The sequence below is a fragment of the Andrographis paniculata genome, unplaced genomic scaffold (assembly GCF_009805555.1).
Source record: "Andrographis paniculata isolate CXL003 unplaced genomic scaffold, ASM980555v1 Contig77END, whole genome shotgun sequence".
Lineage (NCBI taxonomy): Eukaryota > Viridiplantae > Streptophyta > Magnoliopsida > Lamiales > Acanthaceae > Andrographis > Andrographis paniculata.
Genome location: NW_026137614.1, coordinates 4,018,379 through 4,036,100, shown reverse-complemented (window position 1 = coordinate 4,036,100; position 17,722 = coordinate 4,018,379). Strand labels below are relative to the sequence as shown.

At 25.5% G+C, this 17,722-nt stretch overlaps 1 protein-coding gene across 1 annotated transcript; it reads right to left on the bottom strand.

The window, feature by feature from the left end:
* Window positions 1–333: 333 nt before the first annotated feature.
* LOC127239410 (arogenate dehydratase 2-like) lies at window positions 334–4,948 on the bottom strand. Its single transcript, XM_051257535.1, has 12 exons — window positions 4,620–4,948; window positions 4,446–4,513; window positions 4,269–4,361; window positions 2,958–3,158; window positions 2,800–2,880; window positions 2,517–2,612; window positions 2,340–2,417; window positions 2,157–2,246; window positions 2,006–2,073; window positions 1,772–1,853; window positions 1,610–1,690; window positions 334–815 (listed from the first exon to the last, which is right to left on the bottom strand). Exons 1-11 carry the CDS (start codon window positions 4,843–4,845, stop codon window positions 1,631–1,633), a joined length of 1,143 nt encoding a protein of 380 aa, XP_051113492.1. The 5' UTR covers window positions 4,846–4,948; the 3' UTR covers window positions 334–815; window positions 1,610–1,630.
* Window positions 4,949–17,722: the final 12,774 nt, after the last annotated feature.

Here is a 17,722-nt window from a genome sequence, read left to right as displayed (position 1 = left end):
ACAAACATCACAACATATATGTTAATATAATATAAATACAATACATAAACTGACATCACATACATAATCTCATACAATACACATTATCATTGATTTTAACACAATAAATATATTTATACATCATATCTACAAATATAGACCGACAACATTTACATTTATTTAACACCGGATACGATGTGCTAAATAAAAACACTAGATACTCATTTGCCCCGTTTAGCACAATAACCATCCTCAACAATATAAGGATATAAATCATAAACATACTCACACTCACATAATTGAGTAATAATAGAAGCATCATGAAAGGCAAAGGCATTTCATTCATTGCATAAATAATCAACATCTTTGTCCGAAAGAAAGATTTCGATTATCCCATTTAAATATGATAAATATCCAAAATCAAAAGAACAAAGAAGTTAGTTCAACAATGATAAATATGTATGTATTACCGGGGATCATTTTAACACACCGCCCGCCTTTGTCAAAAGACTCTTTAACTGTTTGTCTCGCTAACACTTTTCAGAAAGATATATAAATCAAGGCATACCTAGGATTGTCGGCGTATTTCTGCCAACAGTTGCCCGTTGCATGCCAACCCTCCAACCCTTTTGAGAGAAAAAGGGGGCAGAAAAAGAAGCTAAAGCAAGATTGATAATTACAAGAATGAATAATAACATCACTAGGAGGCCGATACTCAGGAAGAATGCCGAAACAATTGTCCTCATCTAGCATATTGCATTTGTTTCTGTATTTGCGCAACCAATGCCATACGCCCCTTTCTTTTTTGTTTGATATATTATACTCAGATGAGAACCCTGCATCATTGAGAGCACAGCAGAAGAGTGAGAGAAGGGAAAAAAAAGATCCATGCAGTGTCAACACAAAAGAAAGATGTCAATCTGTAAAGTTCTCCAGTAGGATGAGATGCAATTCACTATAAATAATTGATTGAAGAAGTTCTATCATGATCTTCCTATGAACTCCACAATTTCAGGTATGTTTGGTTATTATTTGAAATTGTGGATGAAAGTTTGGTTACTATTTGGAATAAGATATTGTTTGGTTATGATGTAATCAAATAAAATTAAAATGTGTGCCGAAATATTTTAAAAACTGTAAGTATATTCAATATCAATATCATTTTGTAAATAATAAAATTACATATAATACAAATAAATAAAAATATATATATATATATTTGTTGGTAATTAACATAAATCAATTTTATAAAAATGAGTTTTGAATATATATATATATAAATAGATTTATTTATTTAAGAAAGAGATAGAAATAGGAGATATAAGTCATCCCACCTTGAAAATTTTTAAAAATGTTTGAGATGAAAAATATTGGTACCATAGTGTTAACTTGGTTTGACAAAGCAACCAAACAAACACACCTCTGCTCTACCTACAATTTCTATCCTATTTATGTAGTGTGGCAGGACAGTGGAGTTTGCATGTATAAACTTTTATACTTCTCCAAAGTCCAACGGCCAAATAACTATGCCCATTTCGATTAAGATTGTTTATAAGAGAAGAAAGTTTAGAAGTAACCCATAGATATGCATATCCTATAAGCCTTTCTATACTCTAGTTTGAATAGGTACCTTGCAAATATTAGGGGTGGTTTATGGAAGACCACTGTCTGCAGGGTAACTCCCAAGCACCCTCAAGAATGTCGCAAACTCCTGTAAAGATTACAAGAATCATTAGGTCATTCTGCAATATTAGTTACTTCAAGTAGGAACTAAGAATGGACAAATGCATACACTAAGATGACCAAGGGCATTTTGAGCTTTTTCTTCTGCCATTGATGCTTCAAAATCAACATAGAAGAGATATGGGAAGTACCTGTGCAGAAATGTCGCATTCAGTTAGGTATAGTTCAACATAGGAAAGGAAAATAGGATTGTCTGCATTGCGCCGAAACATAATGGTACTTGGGGAGGCATGTAAAACATATAAGGAATTTTAATCCAAAGTTGGGAAAGGTGTAAATGTACTTAGGAAAGCCAATGGAATTTTCATCGGGTGCTTGCAAAGCGTGCTTCTGAAGCGGACGGCTTTCAATCTACAATTGCGAAAAAGAAATTTCTGTTTAGAATTAAGACAGGAACTCATTAGACAAACTCTTTTAAGTGATGATAAGCTAACCTTTGTGAGGTTGATGTTCCTCATAGCAAATACAGCAAGTGCTTTAAAAAGCATTCCAGGACCTTCCTCGAGTGAGAAGACTATACTAGTCTGATGCAGTAATAACAAGATTTAGAAAATGAGAGGTGTAGACGATCTCGAGCAATTAACTATAATTTTACTGTTTTATTTTGAAGGGCCAACCTTGAAAGGTTTATTGGTGCCTGGTATGATAGGTTCCCTAGCCAGCATAAGGAACCGAGTAACATTATCAGAATCATCCTAAAAATATAAGAAAAAAATGATGAAATAGTTTAGTTCGATAGAATTTTCCGTCAAACTGCCAAAAAAGGGGAAAAAGAACAAACACCATATAAAAACCTGTATGTCCTGAGCAAGAACATCCAGACCATAGATCTTAGCAGCTGTCAAGCTGGCAACTGCGCCAGCATCCTTAAGTTTTTGCATCGCAACATGCTGTACATTGAAAAGGGAAGTTTAAGGACCATCATAAATACCAAATTTTGATACAAAATGTGTTCCGGATTTTATCTTGAATCCAATCACAAGTCTTCAGTATATTGTTTAGAAAGTCTGTCACTGTTATAGGCAATAAGAAACTTCATTATATTAACAATTAATATTAATCGAAATAAATACCTACCTTTGCTGCACCAGCTGTGTCGTCCACAGCTTCTCTAACCAGCCCCAATTTAGTTAAAGTGTTCTCACACTGTGCAAGAGCCTGAAGAATCATAAGTTCGAGTATTGTGAGCTGCATACACGAAAAATTAATCAACTGTTTCATCTGGATTTAATTACCTGAGGATGGCTAAGAACTCTCTTTAGGTCTTCAACCTTGATACCAGGGTTCGCTAGCAAGCAATGTCTGATTGCTAGTTTAACTTCTCCGACGATATGCAACCTATGTCGAAGCAGAAGGTCATAATTCCTATGAATGCTGCCACCCAAAGAATTTTCTATAGGCAAAACAGCCCTATCCACTAGCCAACTTTCAACGGCCTGTAATATATGGACCCAAGATTGGGTAAAATTGGACAAGTTAGATAATTAATTATCCTTAGTTGTCCATATAGTTATAAGATTATAGAGACATCATTTGATTGCAAATCCTAACGATTACAATTACAAAATAAGAAGGTTAATCTCTTAATATAGAAAGAGATGTGGTAAATTACCGATTTAATAAGCATGTCCAACTTACTATGCAAAAGTAATCAAACGAACTACTCTTAATGCCGACAAATCATTTGCTACCAAAGAAATATATAAGTCAATAAAACAACTTGATATTGATGGTTCTTTAACAAAACATGACCAACTAGTTAATACCATAAATAGGCCTTACCTTTTCAGAGAAAATTAACCCAGATAACTTTCATATATATCGAAAGAGATGTGGTAAATTACGGATTTAATAGGCACTTCCAACTTAATATGCAAAAGTATGCTGCTACATTATTCATATGAACTAATCTTATCTGCCGACAAATCATTTGCTACCAACGAAATATATAAGTCAATAAGACAACTTGAGTATTAATAATTCTTAATAAAATTCGACAAACTAGTTAATACCATAAATATTCCTTACCTTTTCCAAAAAAATTAACCCCCTTAACTTTCATTTATATCAATAAGTAAAATGCCACCGTGCTATTTAATAACTCCGAACTATTTCTATAATCTATAAACAGAGAACAATAATAGAAATTTATCTAATGTAATTTCTAGATGAACTTGAACTTGAAAATTACCTCAAATCAAGAAGTTAAAACCAAATCGAAACAATAAATCCCCATCAAAATAAACTGGATTATACATATGATGGCTAATAAATGGTTCAATTGCAATTCCAGATATCAATCATATGGCAAATGATCCAATCCCTCAGCAAAACAGTTACAGTATGCAAACCAGCTAGTTAAAACCTATACATTTAATCAACATCTTCATTAAAAAGAAGCTATAATCAGATCACGTAAAGCTTTCATTCAATCCAACACATAATCTAGGTTTACCAATAAAACCTAATTTGGACATCAGAGGAAGATCTTTTAGAGCACTGATCGTGGCAGTTCAATAAATCAAGAGAGATATTCGCTAACTCACTTCAAACGCCGTGTCAAACTGGTCGCATGGAACTGCCTCACAGTTTCGATACGCTTTCTCGGCTGCAGACTCGCTGTACGCACCTCGAACGCCCTATTAAGTTGTTTTACGTATTAGATTGTTGTATTTACATTCACAGCACAAAGTAGTGAAGAAAAACGACAATCTGCAAAAAACCTGATACGCAACGCGGAGGCGAGGGCTTTCAGAGCCTAAATTTGACAACTGAGCAGACGTCAATGGCCCTGGAACAATCAATCATTTTTCCATGAAGAAAATAGCAAAATCGATCAATTTTCTAACCGGAATTATATAAAGTCCATACAGAAAAAATCAACAAAGAGCACATACGCGGGAGCGTTGAGGGCAAATCCTTGGCGTCCTCCCTTCCGAGCTTCTGCAACTCAACTGCTCGGGCTTTCTGATGGCTGCTTTTGGTCCCATCGCAGGCGTGGAGAGAGATTCTGCAGCAGCGATAAACCGATTTGAGGGTGGATGAGCATCTGGGGATAGGTTTAGGGTTTCGGATTGTGGAAGGGAGAGGGGAAATTGGGGATCGAGATGTGCTGGCCGCCATGGTTGGAGGCGAGCTGTTGCATTCACTATGTCCACCCCGAACGGAAGGAACTTTTGGGATTTGCCAAAATAAACTTAAGGGTGTGTTCGTTTGGGTTTGGATTTTTTTTTTTTGTTGAAATAGTTTTAAAATTTTTGAATTACAGTAACTCTATACCGTGAATAAATAGAAATGAATGAAATATTTTAAATATAAAATTAATTTTAAATATATTATACAAAATAAATATTTAATTAATTTACTAATATAGAAATGTAATCATTTCAAGTATATTTTTAATGTTGATTTTGACATAACATATTTTAATAGGTATACAAATAAATTAATAAAATTTAAAATTTGATATCATATTCATAGTTGGCACATTTATTATATTCCTTCAATCTCATATATTTTGGATTTATTTATGTAGATACGAAAATTTAAGATAAAATATAAGTAATAGGTAATTAAGAAATATATTAGTAGAAATAGTTATTATTCAGTAAAAATAATTATAGATTAAAATAAGTAAATAATTTAATTAAGATTTAAAAAAATTATAAATTTTAAAATAAAAAATATGATTAAAGTGGATAATCGAAAATAAAAAATACAGAAAAATTATGTAGGAATGAGAGAGTAGTAGCATTTCCAACTTAGTATATTTTTAAGTAATTGAATATATAATAATTATAGTAAATAAAAAAATGAGATATTTTTTAAATTGTTATTTTTTAATTGAACAATCTAAAATAAAAAAATACTCCTTCGGCTCTAAGAGTCTTATTTAACTCTTTTGCGTGATTGTACTTAACATTAAAAATATCTTTATATATAATTTTTTTCACAAATGTCATTATAATACTAAAACACTAATAAAAATATTTTTTTTTCTTTTTCTTTAATTTGTGTTGCATTTTCATATAATAATTAATATTTAGAAATAAACACGCAAAAAAATAAATGAAACCTTAAAGTCGAACTGAGGTAATATATATTATGAGTGAACTGAATAGTATATAATGATAATATTAAATTGTAATATAAATTAAAAATTAAATTAAAAAAAATTGTTATAAATAAAAATTATATATATACTTCATTTAGTCTTATAAAAATATTATTTATTTTTATTTTTATCTATTTCAAATAATCACAAGTTTAAACCTTATAAGTCACAAATATAAATTTTTTTCATTAGTTCGATAACGGTGAAATTAAAATTAATTAAAATTTGTCATATTAAAATCAAAATTAATTAATTTTAATTATATTTGAGCTAAAATTAATTTTTTTTCTCTATAATTTAAAAAATAAATATATATTTGTGGATGGTTGTAAATGGAAAAAGATGTATTATATTCAAATTTTATTTATAAATAATAAAAATATATATTTATAATGATTATAGTTTGCCCAAAAATAATTTATATATATATTCTATTAGTCAAAAAAATCAATATATAATATAAAATATTAATTTTTATATTATCAACACAATTTTATATACAACATATATAAAATAAATAATTTAAAAAAATGATCTTATCTACAAACCGGTGGCCGCCCGGGAAGAATAAAGGCAGGCTGTCACAAGGTCAGAGTCGCATTGTATATATATATATATATATATATAGTTGTAGAAATATTAAATTGTATACTTTATGGGATATTTATATTTATAGTTTTTTTAGAATAATTAATTTTATTCGATATCAATTAAATATAATTTTAATATTTGATAGTTATAATTCAATATTTATGGGCCCCATTTATTTATAATAAAGTTATATTAAATATTATCTCATAATTTTATTAATCAAATTTGGATGTATTTCTTAAAATATTAAAATCAAATCGGACAATGGACCTACTTTATATTCATAAAAAATTACAATATTAGAGTTTGAAAATTACTGATTTTGGGGAGTTCGAAAATTATCTAATCTAATATTATACTCACTCCAGCTTGAATAAATTGTCCGTGTTATTGTAGATATATAAATTTAGATATTTTATAATTAAAGATTATATTAGTAAAAATAATTATATATTAATATTAAAATAATTAAATAATTTAAATTAAAAAAATTATACATTATAAAGTTTAAATGTTATTAAAATGTATAATTATATTACTAAAAAAATTATATGAAAACGATCAGAAGAAAAAAAAAATTTTATGTGAGACAGATGAAGTATTTATTAGCGTTGATTTTGTTAGATCAAGTGTCTTTGTCTTTTGTTTATTTATTTTTAAAAATTTTATTAGAAGTGGCTCGACCAACTCGCCATTAATCACAATTACATAACGAGTATTAATTGAAATTTAATTAGCATTTGTAATCTAATAAATAAATAAATAATAAAAAATTCACTTTTGTGTATTTAATGGAAAAAAAAAAACTATTATTATATATTTTTATTAAAATTTGTATTCAATCAAATGAATATAATTTTCGATGATAGTGGGAATATAATATACTCCCACCCTTCTAAAACTATAGTTTGAGTTGTGTTTGACACGAGATTTAAGGAATATTGATATTATATTGGCAGTGGATAAAAAGTACGGGTAAAAGACTTTTTTGCCCTTGTGAGTGTATTAGTGTAAAAAGTAGTGACAATTGTGTGATAATAATGAAAAAGTAAAAGTAGTTTTATAGTGATATGATTATTTATGGAAATGAGACTATTGTTTTGAGACGGACAAAAATGGTAAATGTGACTATTATATTTGGACGGAGGGAGTAATTATTATATTAAATATAGTACAAATTAAGAGAAAATGATAAAAATATTTTTATTAGTGTCTTGTAATATAAATATAACGACTTTTATATAAAAATTTATACAAATACAACGATATTTTTAACGTTAAATATAATGACGCCTAAATATAAACTTGCAAAGTGGACGGAGGGAGTATTATACTTCAAATTTATTTTATATTCAAAATATTACATCAACGTTTATTTATATCATTTCAAACAACTATTTAAATTCAACTTTTTATTATTTATATAATCAAATCCATAACCCCAAACCCACAAACAAACACACCCGAAAGAATTTATTTTTTTGGAACCTAAGTGCAATCGATTTCTATTATGTTGTCTTTTTCTTTTCTGTTTTGTTATTATTACTTATTATTATTATTATTATTGTTATATACTCTCGCCGTCTACTGCAATTATGTCTGGGTTTTTTTTTTTTTTTTTTTTTATATATATATGTTAAATTTATATATAATTCATTTATAATAAACTAACACAAAATTATTACTCATGCTTTAAGAAATAATAATTAATTTGTCAATATTACTTTTTACTTACATATTCAATTCTCTGGTAGGTTTTTTATAATACGGTCATTTTACTTTTTACTTACCATACTTTTCATTACAATATCATTATGTTTAAATGGGTCTGTTTATTTGGCCTAAAACTCCATGTTCTTACTATTTATACTATACCTATTTTGAAAAATATATTTTTTTTTTTCTCACAAAATATCTCAAGAATCAAATTATATTTCTATATTTGTTAATTTCATTTTGATCCGGTGGTTATTAATTACGGGGTAAATTATATAATACTCCATTGTGTTTTAATAAAAATACACTAAACACCCTGTGTTTTATTTATTGCGTGAAACCCTTTGTGTTAAAATTTGCACAAAACATCCCTTTGTCCAAAACTGATGTTTGGTTCTAAATAAAGACCTAAATTATGCCAGATTTATACAAATAAAAAACGCAAGATATTATATTTTTTTCTTGAATAAAATAAATAAATAGATAATTGATCAATCATTTATTTCTATAATTTTTTAAAAATCAGATAACAATTTATCTAAAAAAATAATAAAATGAAGTATTAATCAATTATTTATTTATTTTATTAAAAAAATTATTTAAAATATTATGCCAATATATTTATTTTTTATTTTAAATATCACATCTAATATTTCTTTATATCACATAAAATATATTTTTTCTATTCAATTTTTTATTATTTTCAAAATTTTAAAACACTTAGATACAATCCCAAAGTCTCAATAGCAATTTTAAATATTTTGAATTATTATTCCGTGCTCATTCTTTAAATATATATTTAGGGTGTGTTTGGTTAGATGATTTTGTCCGAATTTTATCATTTATTAATATTTTAAAGTAGTCAAATTAAAAATTATTTTTATATTATATTAAATTAATTTTTGCATATATTATATTATATAATTATTAAATTCAAATTTTTATACTATTTAAAATCCAAACACACTCTTTAGACTGTCCTCAGCCCATTTAATGTGAAACAAGAGTTTTCGGCCCATTAATGAAATTGGACAATTTCTCCAACTATGTTTTTGTTCTCAAAATTAAGATTTGGGGCTTCAAAATTATAAAAGTTTTAATTTAAATAATATCTAATGTGATATTTTGATATTTAATTTAATATTTTAATTTAAAATTAATTCTTTAATAATATACTGAATAAAAATATACATTCGATTTAATGGCTTTTGACTATATATATATATATATATATTTTTTTAAAATTAAAAAAAAAAAGCCTATTTTAAACTAACCAATTAAGTAGCCCATCCTAATTTTGTAATTAAAGGAATGTCCAAAAATTGAATACTTATTTTTGGAAAGTAACAAATTGTTTGATATACTCTATAATACTATATATATATATATATATATAAATTAAACAAAGACATATTTTATAGTAATTAGATCAAACCAAAATGGGTGCCGATTGTACAATTATTATAAGTTAGATAAAAAAAAATGAATTATATGATGATATTTTAATAAAATAAATATATGAGAGAAGAATAAATTAATAATTAGATGAAAGTGCATAAACTATAAATAAAAATAGACAATTTAATGAAGACAAATTTAAATAGTAATTGAGACAATACATGTTGGTTGTAGGGATATAATTCACCTCTAAGTTAAAACAATATATATAACGCTTTGCAAGTTATTAGGCTCGATCGAAAGTTTATCCATAATGCACTTATCTAATAACGATTGTAAATTTTTATGTTATATAGAAAAAAAAAGAACAATTATATATATAAAGAAAAACAAAAAAATAGCAATTATATGCTTATTTTTTTTATTTATCATCAAAACTTTATTTGGTTGTAGTTTGAAATTGGAGTATTGATTTTAGTTTTTGTTTAAATATTATTTTGATATAATATTTTGTAAAAATTAATAATATATTTTTATTAAACTGTGTCAAGTGAATAATGTTGATTTTGGTTAAAATGATAAAAGAACAAACTAATTTTTTTTTTTATAATAATATTATAATATATAATATTGATATTAGAATTTAGCTTTATTTAGATTTTTTTTCGAACAATGATTTGAATTTAATATTTTAGAAAAATATTACCTCTTTCGTTCCAAAATTATAGTTTTGGTTGTATTTGACATAAAATTTAAGGAATATTAATATTATATTGATAGTGGGTAAAAAGTACGGTAAAAGTCTTTTGCTCTTGTGAGTGTATCTTGTGAGTGTATTAGTGTAAAAAGTAGTGGAAATTGTGTAATTATAATGAAAAAGTAAATGTTGTTTTATAGTGATATGATTATTTATGAAAAATGAGACTATTATTTTAGTACAGACAAAAATGATAAACAAGACTATTGTATTGGGACGGAGAGGATATAACTTTATAAAAATAAATTATAATCATGGTAAAATATAACAATTAAGATTAAACTCTAAAAAAACACATTCATAAATTACCTTAATTTTTTTTTTTTTCTAAAAACAATTCAATGAATAATAAAAAATAAAAATAAATAAATAAATATATATATATATATATATATATATGCTACTATTATTATCGCACTATTAATTAGCAGGGTAAGGAAATGGGAAGATGCTTTTCTTCAGAAGGGAGGAAACATGAGTGGGGCCCACGCACTAATATAAGGCAAGCAAGTCAGAACGACGTCGTATGATGTTGCCGTTGTACGCTGCTCCTCGTAATCCGAATTATTCGTCATCTAGCGGCGGTCTGCATGCCACGTGTACGTACCAGAATGATTTGACGGGCCCACTCGACCGACCACCATTCACCTGTGGGGCCACTATTTGGCCTACTTGTGTATTACTCCCTCCGTCCCGAAGTAATTTGGGCGTATTACCGTAGACACGAGAATTTATGTAAAGTATGATGAGTAAGTAATTAAGAAGTGTATTAGTAAAAATAATGATTGTACAATACAAATAATTATAGATTAAAATTAAAATAATTAAATACTTTAATTTAGATTAAATTTAAAATTAAAGTGTATAATTAAATTTTTTTTAAAAAAAAGAATAAATTATGTGGATCGAACAAAAAAAAAAAAGACAAATTATGTAGGACGGAGAGTCTTTCCTTTGTAATAACTTGTTGGATGCATACGGTACTTACATATAATAATAATAAATAAAAAATAAAATACTACTCCTTCTATCGCGTGTAATATGGGCCTACAACGGTAAAATACGAAAATTTAGATTAAATTTAATTAATAACTAATTAAAAAATATATTAGTAAAAAATATTATTGTATAATAAAAATAATTATAAATTAAGATTAAAATTAAACACTTTAATTAAAATTAAAAAAAATATAAAATTTAATTTAAAATATATTTAAAGTGAATAATTATATTTTAAAAAAAATAAAAGATAAATTATGTTAAAGGACAAAAATAGAAAGAATGAATAAGTTAAGTGGGACGAAGTAGTTACTACTCCCTCCATCCCATATAACTTATCATTATTTTGTATTTTTAGTATTTTTTTTAAAAATAATATAATTATATAAAATTCATATTTATAATTTTTTTTTAATTTTAATAAAGTTATTTAGTCATTTTAATTTATAATTATTTTTATTAAATTATAATTATTTTAACTAATATATTTTTTAATTATTTACTAATTATACAATATATAAATTTCATACATAAATTAAATGAGACAAATTAGCTGGGAATGAAAGAGAGGTTATATTAAATACTCTCTCTATCCCATAACAAATTATATATTTTTTTATTTTAGTTTTTTCTATAACAATATATATATATATTTTTTTAAGTAATTGTACTAACTATCTAATATTACAAATACCTTTACAACTTACAGTATATTACACAAATATCATTACCTTTATATTACACAATACTAATAAAATTAGTTTAATTATTTTTACAATATTTTAATATAATACTAAATTATGTGTAGAAAATAAATAGATACATAATTATGACACAGAAGGAGTAGTTTTTTTTTTTTGAAATTAAAACACACAAAATAATGATGGTATAATTTATTGTGGAGTACGACATTAAACAACTCAGATTTGATGTCGAAATTCTACTCTGAGATCCGACAAGAGCTGCCCGAATCTTATGACCACTTTATTGGGACATGAGAATTATACCTTCATTATTCATAACTAATTTTAATAATAATACTCCATCCGTCTCAAATACCGTGTCTGTTATACCGTAGACACGGTATTTTAGGAGAAGTATAATTCGTAGATAATTAAGAATGTATTAGTGAAAATAATTATTCTATAATATACATAATTATAAATTAAGATTAAAATAACTAATTAGTTTAATTAAAATTAAAAAAAATTAAAATATTTAAAATGAGATTAAAGTGTGTAATCATTTTCCAAAAAAAGAAAAGTGACATGGTATGTGGGACGGACAAAAATGACAACATTGATATGGTATCTGGGACTGAGGGAGTAATAATTTTTACATTTAGGAAGAATTTTAAATTTTATTTATTAATAATAAGATTGGAAACTAGGCAATGTTGATATACTCAAAATTAGATAAATATAGGAATATCTAAGGGTGTCTTTGAAAGATAATTTGAATGAATATATATATATATTTTTATGTAAGATATGAAAAATTGTGTAGAAAATATAAAAAGATGAATATATGTGATATATTACTTCAATTTGTCGCATATAAATTGCCCATATTTTTTATTTTTGTCTATTCCATATAATGTTATTTTTTTTTTTTTTGAAAATATAATTATACATTTTCATCACATTTTAAATTTCATATTTTTATAACTTTTTAATCTTAATTAAACTATTTTGTTATGCTAATCTTAATATATAATTATTTTTATTATACAATATTATTTTTACTTATGAATTTCTTAATAATTATTAAGTATAATTTACCTAAATTTTCATGTTTACAGTAATGTTGACACTTTTAGTGGGTCAGGGAGAGTAACATTTTTGGGAAACGGTATGAAAGAATAAATTGGAAAAACACACCCTAACTTTATAATTTATTGTTAGACTACAAATTACTAATAATTTATTGAACTCTATATAGTTTATACATACAAAATTGGGTTTGTTTGATTTGTATTTAGGGTTTAAATTTTTATTTGACTTGTAATTTAAATAATAGTTTAATTTAATATTTGTAAAAATAAATACTTCTTCAATTTCATTTACCGTGTCCACTTTTTCATTTTCGTTTGTCTAATTTATTATGTTATTTTCTTTTTTTAAAAAATTATACACTTTAATCTAATTTTAAACTTTTAATTTATATTTTTTTAAAAATTTTAATTGATTAATTATTTATTTTAATATGAATTTAAAAGTATTTTTATTATATGGTAATTATTTTCACTAATATATCTGCAATTATTTACTAATTATATATCTTATAAATTCTCTTGTCTACAGTAAAAATGAGATACAGTAGTCAGGACGGAAAGAGTAATACTTCCTCCGTCCCAAAAAGAAGTATCCATTTGCTTTTTGCACATAGTTTTAGAAATATTAGTATTATATTGGGATATAGTATGAATAAAGTAGAAATGACTAAAATAACATTGTTAGTATGTGTGATATAAAGGTAATGATATTTGTGTAATATATTGTAAGTTGTAAGGGTATTTGTAATGTTAAGTAGATAGTACAGTTACTTAAAAAAGAAAATGAATACTTTGTTATGGGATGGACTAAAATGGAAAAATGAAAACTTTGTTATGGGAACGAGGGAGTATATTTATTAGTAACCAGGCAAATTACATAGCAACAAAATTGATTTGAATTACAAAATTAACATATAGTGTAATTAAAGCATTAATTTAATTTAATTTAATTTAACTAAATTAAGTTGGACTATTTTGAATGGGGATTGTGATAGTGTGTAAGTTTGTCAAAAAAGAGATATATGCATGCCTAGTAAATGGGTAGCATTTACAAAATTATTATTATTATTATTATTATTATCATTATGCATGTCTTTGTCTTGTTCAATATTAATTTATTGCTGGCCATCACCAATCCAATTGGTTGATTTCTAATCAAGTTAAGCATATTCCTTTGACAAACACCCCACAAAAATTAATATTTTATTTTCTTGGATGACGTGGGAATCCGCAGCCGCTACCCGAAAGTGCGCAATGGGTAAACCATCGGCCGAACCTAGTCACACTAGACGAATCATGGTGACTTAAGGCGTCGGAGGTTTGAACCCATGACCTCATGGTCACAAGTCCAACCCTTACACGGTCATCCATTCTGGGACAAAAAATTAATATTTTATTGTACTGGTGTGTTTGTTTGATGGTTTGGATTTTGAGTTGGGATTTGAATAGTAAAAATTTTGAATTTGAATAGTTGTATGATGTGATATAAATAGGTGTTGATACGATGTTTTGAATGTAAAATTGATCTTTATATTAACGTATTTAAAATCCAATCCCCCGATCAAATACAATACCCATGCTTTCTTTCTTAATTAATTAAATAATTCACACCTTTTATCTTTTTAAATTTTTTAATTTAGAAAGTATTTTATAAGCTAATTAGTCCTACATTGCACATTATTTTAATTATGGGATGATTATGGTGTTAATTAAGAACAATTATTTACAAGTACATGATTTTAATTGAATCTTATTATGTATTGTCGATTTATATCTTATATATTTACATCGTATTGACATATACTTTACATTGATATTTATCGTAACATATACTATATGGATTGTTAGTCCGTGTTATTAGTTCATACCCTATAGTTATGTTATATAACATGTTGTAAATAAAACTTTATAAGGTTTGTTTTTTTACTATTTCAGATTAAAATTAAAATCAATATGATTCACCGTATGCAGTTTTTAATAAAAATTATATTATTATTATTATTATTTTTTTATAAAATATTATGTCAAAATATACTATTTAAATAAAAATTCAAATCAAGACTATATTTTAAATTAATTTCAAATCGAAACCAAACAAACCCTATATAAATATGTATGGACTAACATGATAGTGTAACTAATCTACTCTTATATAATCTTAGGTTGGTGACATAACCATTACTTTTCGCTATATCTATTTTAATTCTAGATATATTAAATAGTATATTTTTATTTATATACGATTCGTTCGATCTTATTGTAAATACAATTTATAAAACTATTTTAAATAAAAATAAGAATGAGATTGTTAAAGAAAACTATCATAATTATATCGACTAAAAAATTATGCTGGAATAACAAAAAATAACACATAGAAGATGTGTTTGATGCTTATAATTATTACATCAATCTCCAACGATGTGAGTTGTAAAACATTCCTTTCTATCCGTCAAATTTACATATGTTTTTTTTTTATTTGTCCAAAAAACATATATATTTTCTATTTATAGCAAATAATCTTTTGTATTCACTTTTTAATTTATAATCATCTATACTTATTTACAAATATGATATAACTATTTACACCATCAATTTATAATCTTTTTTTACCTTATTAATTCACTTGTATACTTTTCAAAATATTTTTATTTTATATTGCAATCAACCACTGTAATATTATATAGAACTTGAGACACATAAATGGGTTGGATAGCGAGTATGCCGTGGTGGCGACTATTTTAATGGAAAGTTGGATCGAGGATGACGGACGAGTCACCAAATAGTTTAATTTACGATCGTAACAAATTTTGTTTCCTTAGGACACATTTATTCTCCGAAACATTAGAATTCTCGCCGGGAGGCAAGTTCTTAATTTCACACAACAAATTTTTATAATACTAAGAGTCCAAGACATTGTATCTATGATGTAATGTTAGGAAAAGGGTAAAAGATAAATGGATTTTTTTTTTTTTTTTTAAAAAAAAACCTTATCTAATTAATTACTCGTATAACCAATCTAATAAATTAGAACATATAGATTTGAGATGGTAAATGTTTATTCCACATAGTAATTTGCTTTGGATCTAATATACACTACAAGAAAATATCATTTTTGTAACGAGATTTTTTCGTCTTTAAATTCACTTTCTCCGTTACTAATGATATTAGAGATGGAATTAATGATAGAATTACGTTAGCTACTTGATCTTTATGGACGAAATTCTGTCACAAATATACTATTCTTTTATAGTGTATATAATTAGTGAATTTGAGGTTTTTTTTTTTTAAAAAAAATACTTTTAAAAAATAATATATATATATATTTAACATATGTGTCCATTAATATTTCTTGAGCCTTGTGTATTTAAAAATCACAAGTTACAAAAATTAACCATATATCTAAATGGTGTGTTTGAATACTTAAAACTACTAATATTTATCACTTTTAAACAATATATAATTACTTTAATAAACAAAAATTACAAAAACAGGACAATCAAGAAATGAGTAACACAACCAATCCACCATTTAGAAAAAACAACAAAAATTGGAAAAGGTAAAATTAGTGTAGTAAATGGTACGTGGGAATCAATCCATATTTATATCTACATATATATATATATATATATGACAACATTTTAGGTTGTTGTATGAATTGACAATACACGATTATAGTTCGTACAATAATACATACTAAAATAAATCTTGTTACAATGTATATATTAACGTATACTCTCTTCGTCCGAGATAATTATGCTATATATATATATATATATTTCTATTAAATTTATGCACAATCTATTTATACTAAATAATTTTATTTTTCGACAATTTCATTATTCATACTTTAACAAAAAAATAGTAACTAATTTTTCATTATTTTTTCTACATCTCACTATTGTTTTCTTCTTTAATTAATTTTTTTTTTTTATATAATAACTTTATTTTTATATAAAAATGTAATTATCTTTTAAACTTCATATCGGAACAATGTGGCATAAAGAACCCAGAAGAAAAAAATATATAATATGAACCGACATCATATAATAATAGATCATAGAGTATACATTATATAATTAATTTTAGTACAAGATACATACTAACCTATAATGAATATATTGTATTAATTAACAATATATATTAACAATCTACAAACCTATATATTTAGTTAACTCCAACAACTTATTGAAAAATAGTTCTTTATGTACTAATTAAAACATTCTTGGTTAGTCCTAATAAGTATTCTTCTAACCACTCTATGTATACGTGCATATAGCACTACCAGAAATATGTAGAATTGCCTCGAAAAAATTGTTTTAAAATTTATAGAAATATAAGATAAATTAATTGAATACTCTCGGTAATTGTCTCGAAACCTTTGCCGTAGCAGTTTGATTGTAACAATCTGAAAAGTCACAGAATTACGAGACAAATTATATCGCCAAAACTTTCAAACCAAACCCAAAATAATACACCCTTAATTAATCTTATTAGAAGCTTCAATAATTGGTAACAAATTACAAAACCCTAATAAGGGGTTTCCAAGGAAGATTCTTTTCCTCACAAATGAAATATATATATATATATATTATATGTCATTGCCACATGTTATATAGTGTTATGTTATGTTATGTCATGGCACACTTCCCAA

Bases quoted from the DNA above. Each gene is read 5' to 3' on its own strand.
- LOC127239410 (XM_051257535.1), bottom strand. From the start codon at position 4,845: ATGGCGGCCAGCACATCTCGATCCCCAATTTCCCCTCTCCCTTCCACA. The intron at 4,514-4,619 runs GTATGTGCTCTT...TGATTGTTCCAG, and splicing joins TTTGCCCTCAACGCTCCCGC to GGCCATTGACGTCTGCTCAG. The intron at 2,418-2,516 runs GTTTTTATATGG...TTATATTTTTAG, and splicing joins TTCTTGCTCAGGACATACAG to GATGATTCTGATAATGTTAC.